Source organism: Apis laboriosa, unplaced genomic scaffold (assembly GCF_014066325.1).
Source record: "Apis laboriosa isolate Shangri-la unplaced genomic scaffold, ASM1406632v1 scaffold1_cov151, whole genome shotgun sequence".
Taxonomy (NCBI): Eukaryota; Metazoa; Arthropoda; class Insecta; order Hymenoptera; family Apidae; genus Apis; species Apis laboriosa.
In genome coordinates, this window is record NW_025222279.1 from 4,084,956 (window position 1) to 4,099,894 (window position 14,939).

At 32.6% G+C, this 14,939-nt stretch overlaps 1 protein-coding gene across 3 annotated transcripts in view; it reads right to left on the reverse strand.

Annotated features, from left to right (window-relative positions):
- The window catches only part of LOC122712259 (telomerase-binding protein EST1A-like), a 134,076-nt gene that overhangs the window by 93,748 nt on the left and 25,389 nt on the right, over nt 1–14,939 (reverse strand). For all 3 annotated transcript variants that reach the window (XM_043931760.1, XM_043931761.1, XM_043931758.1), the window contains one exon: nt 12,805–12,950. In XM_043931760.1, coding sequence (XP_043787695.1) covers nt 12,805–12,950 — 146 coding nt within the window. The remainder of the gene's footprint in view (nt 1–12,804; nt 12,951–14,939) is intronic.

Sequence of the window (14,939 nt, forward strand, 5' to 3'; positions counted from 1 at the left end):
ATCGAGTTCTCCACCCGGTACGTGGAAAAGTGGTAATACATCGCGGTTGAATGCAGATGATCCGAGATTATAGACATTAGGTACATTAGCCTGGACGTTGGTATGATTGTTCGTTACGTGCCCCGCGGTTGCACCGCGTCCACCATTTTGCTCCGCTTCCCGGCAACGGGGGATCCATCGTCGCCGCTTAATATGCACCGAGTAAGCGGCGAGTAAGTGATTCGAGCCGAGCAATTTGCGAATTTCAAGCGGGGTTTTAAGTCACGAGGAGGTCACGCTTATCCTTCTTTCTCGTAACGGACGGCTGTCTCGATTTTTCGTTCCTCGATGAAGAAGGGAAATCGGTCCGAGTTTTCGTTTCTTTTATACGGGATTACTTTACGAGAAAAATATATAAAAGTCGATCGTTTGTTTGTAGAAATAGTTGCGTATAACAGTCGAGGAATCGAAGAAAATAGTTGCGATGATATATCGGAGAATTATATAAACTTTGTCTAAGAAAAGTGAAATTTGCTTTGCAATCCTTTATCTTCGTTCTCTCGAGGAAAAGAAATTCTAACTTAGATGATTTTTCGTTGAAGAAGGGAAATCGGTCCACTTTGCCTAAGAAAAGTGAAATTTGCTTTACAATCCCTTATCTTCGTTCCAATTCCAAATTCGTTCCGTCCAAATTCCAATTTCGAGATGATTTTTCGTTAAAGAAGGGAAATCGGTCCAAGTCCAAGTTTTCGTTTCTTTTATACGGGATTACTTTGTGAGAAAAATATATAAAAGTCGATCGTTTGTTTGTAGAAATAGTTGCGTTTAACAGTCGAGGAATCGAGAAAATGGTTGCAACCTTCTCGATGATATGAGAATTATATAAACTTTGCCTAAGAAAAATGAAATTTGTTTTGCAATCCTTTATCTTCGTTGTCTCGAGGAAAAGAAATTCTAACTTAGATGATTTTTCGTTGAAGAAGGGAAATCGGTCCAAGTCTAAGTTTTCGTTTCTTTTATATGGGATTACTTTGAGAAAAATATATAAAAGTCGTTTGTTTATAGGAATATTGTAGAAATAGTTGCGTTTAATTAAAAATTTAGTCGAGGAAATAGTTGCAATGTTTCGATGATATATTGAAAATTATATAAACTTTGAATTATATAAACTTTGTCTAAAAAAGTGAAATTTGTTTTACAATCCCTTATCTTCGTTCCAATTCCAAATTCGTCCCGTCCAAATTCCAACTTCGAGATGATTTTTCGTTAAAGAAGGGAAATCGGTCCAAATCCAAGTTTTCGTTTCTTTTATACGGGATTATTTTGTGAGAAAAATATATAAAAGTCGATCGTTTGTTTATAGGAATATTGGAGACGTAGAAATAGTTTCGTTTAACGAGGGGAGAAATATATCGGAGAATTGTATAAACTTTGCCTAAGAAAAGTGAAATTTGCTTTACAATCCCTTATCTTTGTTCCAATTCGTTCTGTCCAAATTCCAACTTCGAGATGATTTTTTAAAGAAAGGAAATCGGTCCAAGTCCAAATTTTCGTTTCTTTTATACGGGATTACTTTGTAAGAAAAATATATAAAAGTCGATCGTTTGTTTGTAGAAATAGTTGCGTTTAACAGTCGAGGAATCGAAGACGAGAAAATAGTCGCGACCTAGTTCGATGATATATCGAAGAATTATATAAATTTTGAAAAGTGAAATTTGCTTTACAATCCCTTATCTTCGTTCTCCCCAGGAAAAGAAATTCCAACTTCGAGATGATTTTCGTTCGTCGATGAAGAAGGGAAATCCAAGGGTCCAAGTTTCTTTTATCCAGGATTATTTTACGAGAAAAATATATAAAAGTCAATCGTTTGTTTGTTGCGTTTAACAGTCGAGGAATCGAAGACGAGAAAATAATCGCGACCTTTCGATGATATATCGAAGAATTATATAAACTTTGAAAAGTGAAATTTGCTTTACAATTCGTTCTCCCGAGGAAAAGAAAATCCCAACCTCGAGAATAGGTTGCGATCAAGCCCGATCGTTTCTCTCGATTACCCCCTTAAAACGATCCTCCAACTTCCGTCTTCTGGAATATCCTCTCCAACGCTCGTCGATCCACCAAGTATATCTCGAAACAATAATTGAATAACTGAATTCGTACCCCCCTCTCCACCTCTTATCATCATCTCATCTTACCTCTATCTGGTGAACAAGATATATATATATATCTTCAATTCTCTTTGATACGAGAATAAAGTTACATCGTAGGAAGCTGTTTATACGTAGTTTCTTTACGAAAGAGAAAGAGATGCGTGCGTGCAACGTTATGATGGAGATAACGAGAGAAGGGGGGAGAAGTAAGGGAATTGCGTACAAAATGACGAGGGAATTAGTCGGCAATGTCTATCGTATTATCGCAAATAATACTCGTATGATATCCAGTACAGTTAGGCGTAAGTATGTAAGCTTCTTTTTTTTTTTTTTTTTNTTTTTTTTGTTTTCGACAAACGACGAATCTTCTTCGATCCTTTTGTTTTAATATCTTTTGGATCGATACATTTATCCTTGGTTCGCAAATTCGTCGTTGCAAATAATATTCCTTCATAGATTTTCTTTGGAATTAAGGTGATATCTGGGTGATTTCTAATGTATTTCCTTTTTTAAAGAATTTAAAAATTTTCGACGAACGAGAACGCTTCGTTCGATCCCGATCGAATTTCACTCGCTCGTATTATTTTTGGTATCCGGGTTGGTATCTTTTTAAAATTCTTTTGTTATCTTCTTTGTGGATCCGATTACCGATGGGAGAAAAGATGCTGTCGGAATCCGTTGAAAACGAACGGATGAGGCTGGAATAAAGGCTACTCGTATGAGAATGAATTCGAATGCGTTCGAATAAATAAGATTTCTTTCTCTTTCGATTGAGAATGATCCATCCAATATGATACTCTTTCCTAGTGATTTAATCAGGATCTAAATCACGACCCATTTCAAATTCTTTGCTTTACAATTAATTAAAAAATAGATATAAATATTATTTAAATTAATTCGATGAAAAATTCCAATCGCATAATATCAATAATTCTAAATTCGATAATCGTTCTAAAATTATAAAATCAATCTGAATAATCCATTTCAAATTCTTTGCTTTCCAATTAATCAAATAATAGATATAAATATATTCGGCAAAATTAATTCGATCAAAAATTCTAATCGCGTAAATCAATTTTCGATTTCGATTATTCATAAGATCTGAATAATCCATTTCAAATTCTTTGCTTTCCAATTAATTAAAAAATGTAGATGTAGATATTTTTGGCAAAATTAATTCGATCAAAAATCAGCAATTCTAAAATTACGAGAATCGTCAAAAATCTCGATATACGATTTCGATCGTTCAAGCGTCTAATATCTAATCCATAAACGATTGTCTTTACTAAAAAGATTTGCCAAGATTTGGACCGAATAATAGATATCTTCTGGCGATACCCAGTAATCTACTATTTAAAATCATATACAACAATAATTTCATTTGTATTAATTTTAATTTTTCTAGTAAGATTAGTATTTACATTGTTATTAGAATGAGGGAATAACTTTTTAAATTGAATATTTTAAAATAGAATTATTTAAATAATAATAATAATGATAATTAGAATTATATAAGGATTTAAATTATAAATCAATCTTTAAGTCGAAATTAAAAGTAAAAAATTTACTTCTTATATATTCTTTATTATTTTATTATCATTATTAATTCATTTAAAATTATATTTAGTTAAAGCTAAAATTTAGCAATTTATTGTTAATAAATTATTTGAATAATTAAATATTCTAACTAAATATTATTATTTAAAAAATTAAAAAATTTTCATTAATATTTTCAATATTATGCTCTAATATAAGCTATTAAATTTAAATAATTTAAATAAAATATATAAAAAATTAAAAAACAATAAAATAAACTATAAAAAAAATTAAATAAATTATTATAACTAAAAAAGTATTTATTGTTATATTTGAAATTTTTATATTATATAAATTTAATATTAATATTATAAATTTTCCACTAAATATTTCAATTATAGTTTTTTCAAAATAAACTTCATAATTAAATATTAATATAATTAATTTTAAATAAATTTTTTTATAAATAAAATTTATAAATATAAATGATATATTAAGAGAGAATTACATTTAGAAAGAATTAATCGCAAAGATTCTCAGCCATGATAATTGGCATGGAAGGAGAAGAAAGTGGATTCGCTGGAAGCGTGAAAGATAACGACACGAATGGGACGACGTGATGTTTATACGAACACAACTGGTATACACAACGTATTGCATAGCTTTTACACCCTTCCTTTCCATTTCGAATTGCGCGCCAATTTGCATCCGACCACTCGTTTCTTCCGCTCGGTTCGCCGCGCGAAACCGATTTAACCGACCGATCGAGAGAAAGAGTTTTACACGGAAATGGGGAATATCTTTATATTCTTCGATTGTTTTTGTTTTTGTTTCGCTTCGAGATACGCACGGGAATATTTAATTGAACGATTTAAGAAACGAGGTTATTATATCTTTCGAAAATGTAAACGATCCTTGTGATTATTTGAACGGATGAAACGGCATTGAATTGAACGGAAATCACGCGTAAAAGGAAATTTAATTATTTTCGAAAGCTTGCAATCGAAATCTCGGCAAAGACAACGATCACAGAAACGAGAGATTATTAAATTCTTGAACAAAAGCTACGACGTAAATGTATCCGTGGAAAATATTCTTTGAAGGATCGATCGTACAAAACTCGATATATAAAAATTAATGTAAAAGTATCGATCGAGTATTAACATAATCTCGTTCCACTTTCAATTATACGAATCATTTATATACGAATAATATTCAATCTGCACGAACTACATTGCATCCAAATGCAAAGAAATTTCTACACAACCAATCTCTAAATTTATTCCACCCTTCAAATAATTCCTCCTTCAAATATATACACATCAATATATTATTATCCATTGCTATGTAGACAGAGTTGGCCATTAACTCAAACTGAAAAAGTTAAAAATTCCGAACAAAATTACTTTAAATTAAATTAAAACTCGTTAAAATGGCTCGAATAACATTTATCCATACATCTATTATACTCGATCCTTTCATAATCTCGACCAATTATTATTACGATATTTCGAGCAATAAAATCGTCCTAATAAAATAACTTAACTTCGCTCAAATTATTAAATTTCCTCCACAATGGATTCGAAACGTTGGAAAAGTTCGAAATCGAAGAGAAAGTAATCTGTCCTTCCTTCGTCGGGTCTCGATGAGCGACAACAACCGAACGAGGCTCGCGGTGGTGGATTCGAAGGCACGCATTGGCGGAAGGTCGTTTACCCCTTTCCCTCGCGGAGGAATCTCTCGATCGGTGAAGCAGCCGGGGAAGACGTGGATTATCTATCCCCGTGCGTGCAATATCTCAGGCTTCCTTGCCGGATCCACGCCAGAGCCCCAACAAAGTGGATCCGATGGATGTCTCGAGGATGACTCGACTTCTTCGAGAAGTTCTTCCACTCGGGTGTTTCGTTTTTATGAAGAAAGAGAGAGATAGAAAAGAAAAATTCGCGGCGAATTAAAATAAAACAGGTGAAAAATCCAGTGAATCGGACGCGAGGGATGCCTCGATTCGATCCGCTTTTTTCCCTCTTTTCGAATTATCCGTTTGCACATCTGGGAAATAATGATTCCGTGGAGAGAAGAGAAAGATGCAATGTGGATACAGTTATAATCAAAGAAAGGATAAAACGCCAAATAAAGGAATTTCTCGTAAGAGGATTCTGAATGAAACTTCTTTACTTATTCACAAGTGAAAAAATTTGATGCGAATTTTATCCTTGCTCTTAATAAGTAATGGACGATAAGATCGAGATAAGATCTGTTTTTAAAAAAAAAATAATTGCTTGTGGTAGAGATCGAACTCGAAGGGATTGAATCGTTTGAGAAATGAGAAATTTCTCTTCGGAATTCAGATAACGTCACGCATATTGGGTAAAATGTAAGAGGAGACGTGAAATCGTGTGGAGAGAGGATAATTGGCGGTGGGGAGGGAGGGGGGAGGGGGGGAGAGAGAGGTATTAGCAACAACGTGGCACGGCTCTGTTGTCGAGAAGATAGCAGGACTGAAAATCGATAGAGCAAACCGCAGGGATGTGTCGTGGCGGTTTAAGGATGATGAAGCCAGGATGGTCCGCGACATCCGACCGCAGACGGTGTCGACACGAGACCGATGGTCCATTACTAACGGTGTTTACGATTTCAATTACTGGCAGACCGATTGCCATCGGCCATCACCGTCAAGGATGAGGTTATTCACTTTTATTCGAATGCCACGTTTTATATAATGTGTACTCGATTCTCGTACGTTATTTGCATTTAAATAATCGTAATAATACATGAAATAATAATTAATTCGGATATATTAATTGTGTATAGGTAATAATTGACGACTAGCTCTGAAAAAATTGCAATTCTCAACGCTGGCCTCAAAGGTAGAAACAACTATGATATCGTCGACAATTTTCAAAAGCTGGTTCTTAAAAAATTACAATTCTCAAAGGTGTTTTCAAGAAACTATAGTTTTCAGAGACAGCTGTCAAACAATTGCGATTCTCACAATTCTCGAAAGCAGAAATCTCAAAGGTAGAAATTGTAAAAGTCTTAGAAAAATTACTATCTATCCGATGTTCAAAAGCTTTCGAAGAAAAAAAATTGCAACTCTGAATGCAAATCTCAACAATTCCATCCACTTTTCATTCAAGGAAATTTCAAACGATTTATGACTCTCGTGTCTAGATTATTTAAATAATCGTAATAATATAAAATATAATTAATTTAGATGTATATATAATCGATAATAATTAATCGATGACTCTTAAAGAAAATTGCAATCTTGCTGTCCTCAAAGATAAAAATAACGATAGATCTCAAACTATGTTCAAAAGCTTTTGAAAAAAAAAAAGATTGCAACTCTGAATGCAAATCTCAACAATTCCATCCACTTTTCATTCAAGGAAATTTCAAATCATTTATGACTCTTGTGTCTTGATTATTTAAATAATCGTAATAATACAAAATATAATTAATTTAGATGTATATATAATCGATAAAAATTAACGATGGCTCTTAAAGAAAATTGCAATCTTGCTGTTCTCAAAGACAAAAATAACGATTGTTCTCAAACAACTACCTTTAAAAAAAAATTGCAACTCTGAATGCAATTCTAAAAACCAGAAATTTTAATGAAAAAAAAGGAAAACCTACGTAAATCTCGATTCACTTGTATCATTATGAAACTTCACAATCCACCAACTTTCCATTCAAGGAAATTTCAAACGACTTGTGACTCTCGTGTCTAGATTATTTGCATTTAAATAATTATAATAATACAAAATTCAGATGTATATATAATCGATAATAATTAACGATTAAAACAAATTGCAATCCTGCTGTCCTCAAAGACAAAAATAACGATAGTTCTCAAACAACTATGTTCAAAAGCTTTCGAAAAAAAAAAAAAGATTGCAACCCTGAATGCAAATCTCGATTCACCTATATCATTATGAAACTTCACAATCCCACCCACTTTTCATTCAAGAAAATTTCAAACGACTTGTGACTCTCGTGTCTAGATTATTTACATTTAAATAATCATAATAATATAAAATAATTCAAATGTATATATAATCGATAATAATTAACGATTAAAACAAATTGCAATTCTGCTGTCCTCAAAGACAAAAATAACGATAGTTCTCAAACAACTACGTTCAAAAGCTTTAAAAAAAATTATGCAATCCTGAATGCAATTCTGAAACCCAGAAATCTTAAAAAAAAAAAAAGAAAAAGAAAAAAACCTACACTCGCCTCGATTCGACGCATCATTCACCAAACCTCATTGTGAAAAAGTGTTTCACAACTTTCTTTCTTGCTATTCAAACCATACACAAAGTAAGCCGCAAAGTAAATTCACCAAAATCACGAATTCGTTAATCGGAACGAATTCCCCCGGCGCGCGAGGAAGCGGAAGAAAAAGCGGAGGAAAAAGAGGAGGAAAGAAAATGGAAAGGTTTAATTTTAACGAAAGAAAGAGAAGACTTTCCACGGCTTTCTTTGTGAAACGTTTCGCGTGAAAAGTGTGCGAACTTTAAACGGCCAATTGGGGGAGGGTGGGGAGAAGGGAGGCGCAGGTGCGAAAGATCGGCGCAGACATCATTTTACATCTGTGCGAAAATGGAGCGGCAAGAGGGGGCCTCGGTTGATGACTCAGAGTCCTTGGCCTTGGGTTTCGCTCTCGCTGTAGGAATTAGCGATAATTATATGGGGCTAGCACCTGCACGCGGCACGCAAAAACCTGGAATGCCCTGCTCGGTTGAATCACGTCCCCTCGGGGATGACCGAGGGGGACATTTGGCCAAGGATAATCCGCGTTAAAAGACGCGAAAATCTAGCGAAATTACAGGAAACGTTCGTTAACCACTGCCACTTTGAAAAAATATTAATAAGGGGTGGGTGTAGGTTGAAGGCTGATAGCATGGAAACCTTTAATTAATTGTTTTCAACTTGTTTCGATTAACAATTTTTGTTTCCTTCGTATTATGGCGTGTCATTATCTGGGTAAAATTGAGCGAAGTAGAAAGAGAGAAATTGATGCGACAAATTAATGGAAGGATTATCGAACGAATGAATTTAAAAATTATGCAATGGAAATATATTGTAAAATTTCATCGCGAGTACATGTCGTGAACGATTTCATTACTCGTTCCAATTCCAAAATAATAATTCTTTCGAGGATTCCGTGGAGGAGGAACAAATTTCATTAAAGTTGGATCGTTTATAGTTTCCAAGGTGGGGAAGAAAAAAAAAAAAAATGTAATCTGGGAAGAGACGAGTGGTAATCCAAGGAGTGGATGGCGCGTAGGAATAAAAAAAAAAAAAATGGCGGAAACGTGATCATCCCGCCTTCGATTTTACGTCGTCGGGAGATTTCTTCTAGGTATTGAGTCGTAAACCACGCTGCGTTGCCATAGAAATTTACGCACGGCGCATCTCGGACGAGTATAAATAAATCCGAAGAAAGAAATAGCGGCTCCTTCCTTTCACCGCCCACGACACTCCTCCGAATTTCTAAGTGATTGGATACTCGAGGGCCTCTTAGTCGTAAATAATATTCGAGATAAAGTACAATGGCGACCAAGGATAAAAGGATACACGCCTTTGACCGAACGGGTTGAATGGAATTATAGTTCGTGCTTATTATCGAGTATCGTTGTACGTCGATTATGCAACGATTATTATTATTATTATTATTATTATCGTATCACTTTGGCAAACTTAGCGATTGATTTGAAAAAAAAAAAAAAAAAAAAAAAAAAAAAAAAAAAAANAAAAAAAAAAAAAAAAAAAAAAAAAAGAAAAATATCGAAACTACGATCGAGGGTTAAATTCGCAAAAAAACTCGACGAAATTATTACGAGCGAAAAATTTCAAGGGTGAAATCAATTCTCAAAGTTTTTGTAGTGGATATTTATTCTCGTAAATTAATTCTGTAACTAAATTTACTAAAGTACACAATCACGATTATTGCTTTAACTGTTCTTTTATTAACTACACTAAACATACCAAGACTTTATATCGAGAGTTCAGAAGTCAATCATATAATTGAAGAATCTTTTTATTTTTTTTTTTTTTTTTTTTTTTTCTTTAATTCTTCTCGGTTAATCTAACCGATTATAAACTGTTCGGGTAATTACTTGTTTGATTTATCAACTTGAAATTTGAATAAAATCAAAGAGATTATTATCAACCGTAAGTAAGTCATTTTCAAAGAATCTAACACTTCTTCATAATCTACCTATTCCTATTACAATCGATAAATAAATCAATCCATTTGTTTTTCGCCAAAAAACGTAACAAAAATAAAAAGATAAAAATTGGAAAATTAATTATACACGAATTGTCACCAATGGCAAAAACAATAAGCGAAGAATTTTGAATTTTTAAAACCGATCATTTGATATGATGATAAAAACACCTGTTTTATAAAGCATACTACTAATTCGATAAAAGATAAAAAATAAAAAGATAAAAATTGGAAAGTTATGCACGAATTGTCGCATACTCCAATTCGATAAAAAAATAAAAAGATAAAAATTAATTATACACGAATCGTCATCAACATAGTAACAATAAACGAAGAATTTTGAATCGAATTTTTAAAACCGATCATTTGATATGATGATAAAAAAATCTGTTTTATAAAGCACACTACAATTCGATAAAAAAATAAAAATAAAAATTAAACACGAATTGTGGCAATTATCACCAATGGTAGTAACAATGAGCGAAAAATTTTGAATTTTTAAAAACCTATAATTTGACATGATGTAAAAATCTGGTTTATAAAGCATACTACAATTTGATAAAAAAATAAAAAGATAAAAATTAAACACGAATTGTGGCAATTATCACCAATGGCAGTAACAATGAGCGAAGAATTTTGAATCGAATTTTTGAAATCGATCATTTGATATGATGATAAAAAAATCTGTTTTATAAAGCATACTACAATTCGATAAAAAAAAATAAAAATAAAAATTCGATAAAAAATAAAAAAAATACAAAAATAAAAATTAAACACGAATTGTGACAATTGTCACCAATGGCAGTAACAATGAGCGAAGAATTTTGAATCGAATTTTTAAAAACCTATAATTTGACATGATGTAAAAATCTGGTTTATAAAGCATACTACAATTTGATAAAAAAATAAAAAGATAAAAATTAAACACGAATTGTGGCAATTGTCACCAATGGCAGTAACAATGAGCGAAGAATTTTGAATCGAATTTTTGAAATCGATCATTTGATATGATGATAAAAAAATCTGTTTTATAAAGCATACTACAATTCGATAAACAAATAAAAATAAAAATTCGATAAAAAATAAAAAAAATAAAAAAATAAAAATTAAACGAATTGTGACAATTGTCATCAATGGCAGTAACAATGAGCGAAGAATTTTGAATCGAATTTTTAAAAACCTATAATTTGACATGATGTAAAAATCTGGTTTATAACGCACACTACACAATTCGATAAAAGATGTACGAGACGAAGAGCAATTTGTATCGACGGGTTGCGCCTCTCTGAAAACGAAGAGATCCCCGCGCCACGATAGCGAGAGGATTGAATTCGAATGGGTTTTGGCAGAAGGCGTAGTCGTTATTCTGATTTATCGCGGCTGTTCGCCTTTCCGCCAAGCGGCGACAGAACGACGTGAAACAATAAAGCCGTAGCCAACATTAAACAACGAGAGAACGGCCGTGGCCGTGAAAGAGATTCGATCTAAACTGCCTGTTACAACGTTGTCGTAACAACTTTCTTCTCTGCCTCTCTCTTTCTCCCCATCCCCTGCGCCTTTTATCGATCAAATACGCGACCATCTTGTTATTTATCAGCGTTTTTTTCTTTTTTTTTTTTTTTTTCGTAGAAATGGATTTTTTTATGAAGAGAAGTTAAAGCTTCGTTTGGAGATCGATTGTGGAGTTCAAGCGACGATGAGACGTCGTGTTTGGAACGTGAGAAGTACGATAACTTTGTGAAATTTTATATTGATTAGAAATGAAATTTTTACGGGAGAGTTCCAAAGATGTGGATTAATTGTGGGATTGGATGACATTTTTACGCGATATTTACTTATATAGCGTACCATAGAAATCGATTATCCTCTACTGCTTTTGATCCTTCGTTCAAACAATAAAAGTTCAGGGTTCGAATTTCCTCATATATCTAATTCGAATCATAGAACCTTAGGTTATTTTCTCTCCCATCAAAAGATCAATATTCCAATCGTATAAGATTCGAAGATATCGAAAGATATATATTAAAACTAAAAAAATATTAAAACTAAAAAATTCAACTTCCTGAAAGCAAGACACCTCAACGACAGACTGAAATTATTTGTACAAAGTAAAAAGACCAAAGACATAGCATAGAACCGATTATCCTCTACTTTTGATCTTTCGTTTAAACAATAAAAGTTCAGAATAAACGAATTCGAGGATATCGGAAGATATACGTTAAAACTAAAAAATTCAACCTCAACGACAGACTGAAATTATTTATACAAAGTAGAAGACTATGGTTATTTTAATTCAATAGTCAAACGAAACGTAAAAAGACATAACATAGAACCGATTATCCTCTACTTTTGATCTTTCGTTTAAACAATAAAAGTTCGAATAAGTGGATTCGAAAGATACACGTTAAAACTAAAAAATTCAACTTCTTGGAAGCAAAATTATTTTAATTCAATAGTCGTGAAAAGATCGAAGATTATATTATAAATAAAGAACAGAATTCTCGAAATGAAATGAAAAAAAATTGAAGATTCCTGAACATATTCCTTGAACCCTCAACTGTATATATAATGCGAAACTTCACGCACTTCGGCGCGCGAAAATCCATCTAAATTCAAATCGCGAATCGGCAAACGTATCGATTCCATCCGTAACGTAACACATAATTCACACCTGTAACCTTCCCCCCTGCATGAATAATTCCACGATAATAGCCGCGAATTTCAAAAACTCTCCATCTCCATTCTCCACGTTTCGCCGGGAAAAGAAGAAAATTCCCCCTCGTAGTCGTCGTGCTTCGTGACGGAAAATCGACGAGAGAAAGAAAGGGGGGGGGGGGGAGGGGATGATCAAATGAAGAGGAGGAACAAAGAAGAAAAAAAAGAGAAATATCGACGACTCACCTTTCAGCTGGGTCGACTCGATGGCGAACATGTTCAAAGCCAGCAACTGAAGAAGTCGTGTACCGGGTAGAGGCAGTGGCGAGTGTTGAAGAAGCGCCCTGAACTCTTTCAACATCTGAACACCAGCTTCTTGGAACGTCTCCATTCTGTAACAAAGAAAAAAAAAAAAAAGAAAAGAAAGGTTAGATTAAATAGATAAATTATGATCGATGGATGATTACGTTTTAATTTTAATTTGTTTCTTTCGTAAGATTACTTTTTTTCTTTTTTTTTTTAAATATTGGAAACTCGATTGAAAAGCAGAAATGCGTACATTATAAAATATATCATTTGATTTTATAGTTAAAAAAAATAGTATTTTACGATAAAAACTATTTTTTCGTAGCGTTGTTCTAATTTTATTATTCACTTCATTCACTTATTTCACTTTCTCTTATTTCGATAATTAATTACAATTAATTCGATGAAAGTAATTTCGATTTCGTAAAAATCCATTTCCAAGCCAACGAAGTTGCTGAAGAGCACGAGCCAGGATTAAACGTTGAAGGTTAAGTACCGCGAAATTTGTCCTCCGCGACAAATGCCTCCTCCACGACAAAATGGAGTGCGATGGGTAATTAAACGGACGGCTCTATCTCTAAAATTGCATCGCGAAGTGGATCGTCGCGGCCGACGTAAAACCCGCGATAGGAAGGGTGGATGAATAAATGAAAAGGCAGCTGTGTCACGTATCAGTCATCTGGCAAGATTATGCATATTTCAGTCACTACGGTCTGGATAAGGACGTCGACCCACCACACCGAGTTGCGAACTTTAAAACAATAAGGGGCTGTCAAGCTTAATATTTCCGGTTTCCTTCGTTAAATGTATCTTTCGAAAAAAAAAAAAAAGAAAAAATAAAATAAAATTTGTAAAATATCTTGCGATTTTGTCTCGAATCATTGTTCACATCTGATGAAAGATTCGAGAAATAAAATAATTACAATTTTTGGTGATTAAAAAATAACGTATTAAAATTATATATGACATAAATATTTGTTAATTGGTTTCATTTGCAATTCGAATGCAAATTATTTATTATTTACAGAAATATTATACGTATTATTTCTATCTTAAAAATCTGTACAAATGAAATATCGACGTTAAATCAAATGTTCAAGTATTTAATTAACCCTCTTTTATCTGCTCGTGTATCCTTTCCTTTTCATCATGTATCATCTTATACATGTCAACTTATAGATAACCAATCTGTATCTACAATTCTCAACGATAGCTGATAATCAAAATAACAAGCTAATTTAATAATATCGTCATAAACAATAATGGAAAAAAAAAAAAAAAAAANNNNAAAAAAAAAAAAAAAAAAAAAACAGACAGAATACCTCTTTCTTATTTACCACTGTAAATGCAGTTAAAACACGTTGTCTACCGTCATTCGTTATCTTAATCCCATTTGCCAAGATTATTAAGCGATTAAGGTAGATAAATGGAATCAAATTAGTGTGGAAAATTATGGAATATCTCGGCTGTATATCAATTTTATTTTATATCTATAAAGATTCTAACATGCATGCATTATGCAATTTCTTAACTTCGACTCAAATTATCGACTCGACAATAAATTATGCTCGTGAAAATTTAAAGAAGAAGAATATATAAAGATATATATATATATATAATTTGAAATGAATTATAGACAAACTATGTTGCGAAATACTGTGAAATTCGTTATGGAATTCTATAAATATATATCTATTATTTGAAAGATAAAATCAGAAATTATTTCGATAAATTTTAAAACACAGATGATCTATAATATATATCTAGATGTATGAAGTAACACCATAATAATTTTTTTAAATAAAATATACACTTTATCCATCGTATCTTAAATAAATTACTTTTGAAAAATTCAATATTGCAAAATATATAATAAAAACTTCTATCTATCTCTTCTTCTATATTTATAACAATTTTGAATGTATTATTATATTGCAATTAAAATTTTCTTTTATCATTCCAAATTTTGCACCGATTATTTTATTAACTCTCAAATACCACATTTTACCCCACCAATCAATCAAATCGCTCGATCAGGCCCTCTCCATCTCCAACCTCCTCCAACATCCTCAACC